The 8,499-nt window shown below is 51.5% G+C and overlaps 1 protein-coding gene across 1 annotated transcript; it reads right to left on the bottom strand.

The window, feature by feature from the left end:
* Positions 1-1,545: 1,545 nt before the first annotated feature.
* LOC129131834 (olfactory receptor 14J1-like) lies at positions 1,546-7,038 on the bottom strand. Its single transcript, XM_054650826.2, has 2 exons — positions 6,947-7,038; positions 1,546-2,278 (listed from the first exon to the last, which is right to left on the bottom strand). Exons 1-2 carry the CDS (start codon positions 7,036-7,038, stop codon positions 1,546-1,548), a joined length of 825 nt encoding a protein of 274 aa, XP_054506801.2.
* Between the last annotated feature and the right edge of the window lie 1,461 nt (positions 7,039-8,499).

Genomic DNA, 8,499 nt, shown 5'->3' with positions numbered 1-8,499 from the left:
GATTATTCTGCTGAAACTATCATATTTTTGGCAAAAGATCCCCTCCTCTATCCTGCTGTTGCACCAAGGGCACAATGTCCTTGCCCATCATTGGACACTGACTGATGACTCCTACACTTGTCTCCTTCTAACTTAACCAGTGGTATCATGTCTACGTGACCTTTCTCAGCTAGCCAACTGTCCACAAAGCTCTCCACACCCAAAGGACGTTCCCATGGGGCCAAGTCAGGAACTGCAATGGGGAGTGGGGCTAGAGAGGAAAGGCCAAACAGGGATGGGCTGTTTGCAGGGGAGGGAACAGGGATGGGCAATAGGAAGAAATCTGGACCAGGAAAGAGGAAAGAAAGCAAAGGTGAAGCCAAGGAAATGCTCAGGGTAGTTTGGGGGTGGCTGCCAGGCAGCCCTGGCTCTGAGCAACAGCGTCTGCAGTGGCACAGGAAACTCCCAGCTGATGGGAACAAACTTTCTGGCTGAGTGCAGAGGCCAGGACAAAGCTGAGTGGTTTCCCTGGTGTCGCCCAGGCCTTGCTGGCCCCAGGGGCTGATGGCATTTGTGCTCCCTCAGGTTCATGTCCCCACAGCAACAGCATGGGGGTGCTGCCCCTGCTGTGTGCAATGCAAACAGGGGCTGCTGAGCCAGTGCTGCCGTGTCTGTGCCTGCAAGAATGGGGCACCTGTGTGAGCTGGGGGAGAGGCCAGGGCTGCAGAGGGGGGATGTTGTTGGCAGCTGCATGAGGATGCTCTGGGACGCTGCCCTGGGCTGTGCAGCGCACTGGGCATGGATCAGCCCCTGCTCTGCTGCTCCTTCCCGTCTGCCCCAGGGCCCTTGTAGAGCCCCAGCCATGCTGTTTGCCCCCAGCCTGCCCACGGCCAGCCTGGGGCTGCTCACAGGGGGTTGCTGTGCTGAGCATTGGCCTGGCCGTGTTCTTGAGAGAGCCTGGGCAAGGAGCCTGGAGCCCCCAGGGCCTGGGCTGAGGCGTCAGCGCTGCCCCAGCAGTGCCCATGGCCTGTCCCTGCTGCAGCCCCGGCACTGCCACCCCCAGGGCTGTGCCCGGCCCCGAGAGCACTCAGGCCCTGCAGCAACACCAGGGCCACCAGGGCAGCGAGGCAGGGCCACGGCAGCAGCACTGGCAACACCAAGTGCTGCTGCTGCTGCTGCTGGGCACAGCTGCTGGGCCAGCACTGATCTGCCCCCAGCTCTGCACACAGACATTGCTGCTGCAGCTCCAGAGAAGGCAACAAAAGGGGGATATCCAGGGAAAACATTGCTGGACTGTGTCAGTGAGGAGCTGTGCTCTTGTAGCTTCAATGAAATAAATCCTTTATTTTATTTGAAGCTATCAAGAGCATAGCTCCTCACTGACACAGTCTGTGGGTCATAGTGAAGGTCTGGAGAAACAAAACAAGATATGGCAGATTTGATGGGTTTAGTTTAGGGACAATATTAAAAAAGGAAAACAATGAAAAAGAAGCTCCAAAATGAAACCAACAAGAAGTATCAAAGACAACTTTTATTACAAATTATTTTCAGAAACTGCCCAGCAGTTTAATGATTCTTAAATTGTCCAGTCATCAGTCTCCACACTGCAGCCTGGAGCTCCTGGTTCCTCAGGCTGTAGATGAGGGGATTCAGGGCTGGAGGCACCACCGAGTACAGAACCGACACTGCCAGATCCAGGGATGGGGAGGAGATGGAGGGGGGTTTTAGGTAGGCAAACATGGCAGTGATGAGGAACAGGGAGACCACGGCCAAGTGAGGGAGGCAGGTGGAAAAGGCTTTGTGCCGTCCCTGCTGAGAGGGGATCCTCAGCACAGCCCTGAAAATCTGCACATAGGAGAAAACGATGAACACAAAACAAGCAAAAGCTAAACAGATAGCAACCAAAGAAATACAGATTTTTCTGAAGGTGGAGTGTGAGCAGGAGAGCTTAAGGATCTGGGGCCCCTCACAGAAGAACTGACCCAGGGCATTGCCATGCCACAGGGGCAGGGAAAATGTATTGGCTGTGTGCAGCAGGGCATTGAGAAAGGCACTGGCCCAGGCAGCTGCTGCCATGTGGGCACAAGCTCTGCTGCCCAAGAGGGTCCCGTAGTGCAGGGGTTTGCAGATGGACACGTAGCAGTCGTAGCACATGACGGTCAGGAGGAAAAACTCTGCTGAAATGAAGAAGAGAAACAGGAACATCTGTGCAGCACATCCTGAGTAGGAAATGGTGCTGGTGTCCCAGAGGGAATTGTGCATGGCTTTGGGGACAGTGGTGCAGATGGAGCCCAGGTCGCTGAGGGCCAGGTTGAGCAGGAAGAAGAACATGGGCGTGTGCAGGTGGTGGCCGCAGGCTACAGCGCTGATGATGAGGCCGTTGCCCAGGAGGGCAGCCAGGGAGATGCCCAGCAAGAGGCAGAAGTGCAGGAGCTGCAGCTGCCGCGTGTCTGCCAATGCCAGCAGGAGGAAGTGGCTGATGCAGCTGCTGTTGGACATTTGCAGCCTCGTGTATGGTTACTTATAGAGGATTAACACCTGTCAAGGAAGGAAATGGCAGTGCCAGATTGGACATTTCTTCACTCTGGGAATCATGAACTGTGGAATGAAGACTTGAATAACTGGACCAATTTTTTGAGTCAATCCTATGTGTTTTATTTGGAATCCCCTCAAAATTACTTCTCTTCCTGGGAGAGAATTTTCCTTAACTTAATTTGAGTTTGGCTTTGTGCTGCTGAGTTCCGGCCTCATCTTCAGCATTGCTCTCAGCCTGAGCACTGCGGTGTTCAGAGGGAAAACGGAGCTCCCAGTGCCCCAGTGCAGTCAGACTTGCTGGAACCACATAGGTTCCCTTTGTTCATTTTCCCTCTCTCTATTTAAGCATGATCACCCTTAAAACTTTCTTGAAAAATAAAGTGGACTTTGTGAATTCTCCAGTTTAAAACTAATTTTCTCCAAACCCTTCTCTCTTTCCCAGTGCAGCTGAACATGGAGGGATGCAAAAGGTTGTCCTGGCTCTGTGCTGCCTGCAGTTGTGCCTGCTGGGAACTGTTTCTCTCTATCCAAGCCTTGTCCCTGCAAGTGCTGCCAGAGCCCAGCCCAGCCCTGGGGGCTCAGCTCTGCCCTGCAGACCCCTCCCAGCACAGGGCACTGCCCAGGGGCATCTCCCTGGCACCAGGGCCTTAAGGGCAGGCCAGACAAACAGAGATGCTGCAAGCCAAGGTGCTGCTGCTGCTGTGTGTAGGGAGAGGAGGCTGAGGAGGCACTTTCTGAGGGAGATCTGAGGCCCATCTGCTGATGCCCAGGCTGACAGTGCAGGAGGCTCAGGGACACAGCCAAAGCTGACAGCCCCTTTCCCTTCCCTTTAGGAGAAAGCTGAGAGCAGCCCTGGCCATGCAGCACCATCTCCAGAGCAGGAGGAATCTGCCCTGATGGGGGTGGCTCCTTGCACCTGGAACTTCTCCCCTGCAGCGTCCATGGGGAGCTGCCAGGCAGGCTGAGAGCTGCCCCTGGCAGGTGGCACATGCCCTGGGCTGGCCAAGAGCCCTGAGGGCTGCAGGAGCTGCTCTGCAGGACAGCCCTGGGCAGCCCTGGCTGCAGCCCCAGCTTCAGCCCCTGCAGCCGTCCCTGGCAGCAGGAGCCGTCCTGCCCTGTCCCTCTGACGGTGCCCAGGGCAGCCCCGCTCTGCACCACATCCTCCCCCTCCTCCTCCTCCTCCTCCTCCTGTGCCACAGAGAAACTGGGAGAGTCCTCCTGACACATCCCCCAGGCTCTGGGGTGTGCTGGCTTCAGGAGATCCCTCCAGGAGCACAGGGGACATTGCCCTGCACCCACACACTCACCATGCACAGGGCTGTGAAGATCTTTCCCCAGGTGAAGTCTCAGCTCAATGTCTTCCCAATCCTGATTGCCTTCAGCCTGTCTCTGCCTGGCTCCTGTCCCCTCAGTGCCTGCAGGCAGAGCCCTCAGCCCTGCTGGGCTGGGAGAGGAGCTGGCCCTGGAAGAGCTGTTCCTTTAAAGCTCAGCAGCACAGACACAGCACAAGGACTTTAATGAGCCTCTCAGGGATTTGGTGTTGTTTACATCAGACTCAGTCCCTGAGAGTATCTTCAAAATACTCCTCAGGAACTCAAAGGTAAATTGAAACTCTGAAGTTTCTTGAAGTTTTAATGGGTTCCACTGAGGGACAGAACTGAGAAAGTGTCCCCAGGTTCCAGTTAGAGCAGAATCCTGGAGGCAGTGATGACAGCTGGGGACAAACAAGGCCAAGATGTCTCTGGTGCTGAGCAAAGCTGGATGTGTTTGAGGAATGCCAAGGGCCAAGGCCTGAGCCCCAGGGCCTGGCCAGGCAGGTCCTGTCCCTCCCTCCTTGCTCAGGGCTCTTGCCGGGATGGGCACTGGCATGTGGGGATGTGCAATGCCAAGGGCAGGAGCATGGGGCGGCCCCTGCCAGGCTGCTGAGCAGGGACAAGGAGGCCATGAGGCCCCAGGCCTGCAAGGGTCACTTGTCTCCTGCTCCTGCCTCAGTGCTTTCCTTTTTATGGAAAAGAACCATCCCTCCTTCCCAGGCACCCTTGGTGGGAAAACAGGACTCCCATACAACTAACCAATATTATTAAGCTGAAGCCATTGATTGTTTACATTATGCACTTATTTATGCATTCTAACTCTACTGCATACACTGATCACGCATCTCTTCATTGGTGCCTCTCTCTTGTCCTTGTGTTCTGCACTCCCTTCTCTGGGTATGTGATTGGTTACAGTCCAGGTGGCTCACAGCCCTCTGTTATCTAGTTCTTGTGGTCTTGGTATTCTGTTTCTCAGCATTTTCTTTCTTCATTTAGCACACTTTATGTCTTAGTAACCTTGGGGAATTCCAGAGGGCTCTGATAAGAAGAACTACAAGCAATATGGCTGGAGCACAGTGTGGCCTAAGTTGTTCAGATACATTGCTACAACTCCCCCTTCTTCTTGCACCAGCCAAACCCTTTTCACTGTATTTTCTTCCAAGTGGGTCACCAATATCACTATGCATGGAATAGCTCAAAGCAATATAATAATAACTACTAGTAATAACAAAGCTCCCTTTAAGGTATCTTTCAACCATCCAGTTCTTCCCCATCCCTCAAACCATTCATCCAAGCCCCAACCATTCAGAGTCAATTTCTTCATGTTGTCTTGTAGTTGTTTGAGTTTCCTGTGAAAGGATGTAGACTGGCCAGAGAGATTCATACAACACATTCCTTCAAAATCCTCACACCTGTGCCCATGTGCTAACAGCAAAAAATCTATAGCAGCTCTATTTTGCAGTGTGCCATGTTTAGTACTATCTACATCAGTGAGCATTTGATTTAAAATAGCTGAACTTGTGTTCAGTGTGGGAATCCACAAAATCAGAGGGTTTTTGGGAAAGCTGCAAAAGGCAGGCCTCAGAGACAGCAGGACTATGATTAGAGCTAAGCAGTAGCCATGAGATTGGTCAGAAGAAAAATTATTGAAAAAGTAGAAAAGCAAGGACAAATAGAACAATGGTCTGTGTATTAACGCTTGTCTAGAAAAACTCTCTAAGCTACAGAAAAGTTTTTCTATCAAGATATTAGGAAGTTTGAAGCTTAATAATGGAGCTCTGTGCATTGTGTTTTAAGGCTTACAAGCAGGTATTGTATTCAAAATAAGCAAGCATTGTTTTAACCAAAGGTATCTGTGCTTATTGTGGTTGGATAGAACTACTGTCAATATGCTTTTGCTTTGTGGGATTGGTCAAAAAACTTTTAAAGTAAGTTGTAATATTAAGTTCTTGGTCTGCTGCTTGGGATGTACATCTTTTCATTGTCATAACCATGTAATGAGACTGATGCTGGAAAATAAAACAGCTCAAGGCACGTTCCACAGCAGCCCCGTCCCGTTTGTGATTTGTACATAGCCCCTGGCTCTCTCTATACAAGACAGACTGTGCAAAGTACTTTAAGCTATGAATTTCATGAATTGCTCTCAAAAAGAACCAAACCCCCCTGTTTTAAGGCTCTTTCATAACAACATGTACACACACCTCAAAGAAAGACCTCCAGTACTTGACAGAATCATGAATCTAAAATTATTGAAGGGCCATACCCTTTCATTATGTGGGGGAGAGGATATGCTTGTGTTTCTACAGATACAGGACCCCGGTGGATTCCCAGAAGATTTATCAGTAGATCACAGATCTGAAGACGACCCCTCGAATGAACACAAAGTCAGTTCCCTCTCCCACCATGCCACAGAAGCAGCTTTCTCTTGGAGATGAAGAAAAAAGAAATTCATATATCCAAACATTGTGGCAGGGACACTCATCGCACGTAGATACATCCCACTGATAACATCCATGTCAATCTCAAATGCAGACACACCCCTGCCTTTTCCACCATCCCTCTACCAGTGACCCTTTATCCCTACCCCCTCCCTCTTTCCCCTCTTGAAACTGCTCCTTTTTCCCTCCCTCAAACTTCCCTTAAAAAAGAGAAGGGCGTGATTGGGAGGAGTTGGGAAGAACTATAGGAGGAACTTAAAAATATTTAAGAATGTCTTAAAATAAGTCAACTAATGTGTGTTTTTACCATACACAACTGAAAACTACCCAGTGGGAAAGAAGAAGTATGATTCTTTCTGTGACACCCTCCACGGCCACCCACAGCAGTACCAGTGCCATCGTTGTCATCGTCTTTATCAGTGCCCTCATCTGTATCCAAGTGACCACCGGCTGGATCGTCCCTCAGCCAAAACAAAACATCTGGGTCACTTTGGCAAAGCCATGAAAGCAAGACAATCTTTGCATGGCCATTGGAAGCGTAGACGGTCCGCTCTTAACATGCCTGGTGGGAGTCCCCCTGTCACCAAACGACCGCCCGTATGTAGGTAAGAAACCCAACCCCATGGACACCCGGGACGAGTGGATGAAGATCCTCCCACACCACGTCTCCACAGGACTTGCTTTTCCAGGCCCAGGATGGTGTTCTGGGCAGTGATGTGAGGCACAGGGTCGGTCTCCAGCCATCCCGTGGTGGCTTCCACCATGGTCAGCATGTAGCGCTTGCCCTGGCGTGTCTGGGGCAGTGGGATGGAGTCAATCTGTCAGGCCTCCCCATACTTGTACTTGGACCCCCGCCCACCGTACCACAGGGGATTCACCTGCTGGGCCTGCTTGATGGCAGCACATGTCTCACAGTCATGGATAACCTGAGAAATACTGTCCATGGTTAGATCCACCCCTCGGTCTCGTGCCCACTTACAGGTGGCATCTCTGCCCTGATGGCCTGAGGCATCATGGGCCCATTGAGCTGGGAACAACTCCCCCGTATGTTGCCAATCTAAGTCTATCTTTGGCACCTCTATCTTTGCAGCCTGACCTACCTGCTCGTTTTTTTGGTGTTCCTCACTAGCCCGACTCTTGGGGACATGGGCATCTACGTGGCAGACTTTCACAGGTAGCTTCTCCAACCAAGAAGCAATGTCTTTCCATTCATCAGCAGCCCAGATTGATTTTCCTCTATGCTGCCAGTTGGACTTTTTCCACCTTTCCAGCCAGCCCCACAGATCATTTGCTACCATCCATGAATCGATATAAAAGGTATCGTGTTGGCCCCTTCTCTCTTTCAGCAATGTCCAGGGCCATCTGAATGGCTTTGAGTTCAGTAAATTGACTTGATCCACCTCCTCCTTTGGTAGCTTGTGCAATCTGTTGTGTGGGGCTCCATACAGCTGCTTTCCATTTCCAGTTCATCCCTACAATGTGACAGGAACCGTCAGTGAAAAGAGCATAGCGTGTTTCCTCTGCTGGTAGTTGGTTGTATGGTGGAGCTTCCTCAGCCCATGTCACTTGTACCTGCTCCTCTTTGTCAGTGAGACCAGAGTTTTCACCTTCCAGCCAGTTTGTATTTATCTCCAAAATCCCAAGGTGATTCAGGTTTCCAATACAGGCATGCTGTGTGATCAGAGCAATCCATTTGCCCCATGTGGTGTCAGTGGTGTGGTGGGTACAGAGAACCTTTCTTTTAAACATCCAGCCCAGCACCGGTAGTCGGGGTGCCAGGAGGAGTTGTGCTTCTGTGCCAGTCACCTCCGAGGTCCCTTGAACTCCTTCATAGGCAGCCAAGATTTCCTTCTCAGTGGGAGTGTAGTTGGCTTTGGATCCTCTGTAACTTCGGCTCCAGAATCCCAGTGATCGGCCTTGAGTCTCCGCAGGCACCTTCTGCCAAAGGCTCCAGGACAAGCCATTGTTCCTGGCTGCAGAGTAGAGCACGTTCTTCACCTCTGCTCCTGTCCTGACTGGGCCAAGGGCTACTGCATGAGCGATCTCCTGCTTGATCTGAGCAAAGGCTGGTTGCTGCTCAGGGCCCCAGTGGAACTCGTTCTTCTTGCAGGTGAACAGGTGGAGAGGGCTCACAATCTGGCTGTACTCAGGAATGTGCATTCTCCAAAAACCTATGGCTAAGAAAGCTTGTGTTTCCTTCTTGCTGGTCAGTGGAGACATTGTTGTGATCTTAC

The sequence above is a fragment of the Agelaius phoeniceus genome, chromosome 33, assembly GCF_051311805.1.
Source record: "Agelaius phoeniceus isolate bAgePho1 chromosome 33, bAgePho1.hap1, whole genome shotgun sequence".
In the NCBI taxonomy this organism is placed as follows: Eukaryota; Metazoa; Chordata; class Aves; order Passeriformes; family Icteridae; genus Agelaius; species Agelaius phoeniceus.
This window is presented reverse-complemented; position numbering and strand designations above follow the sequence as displayed.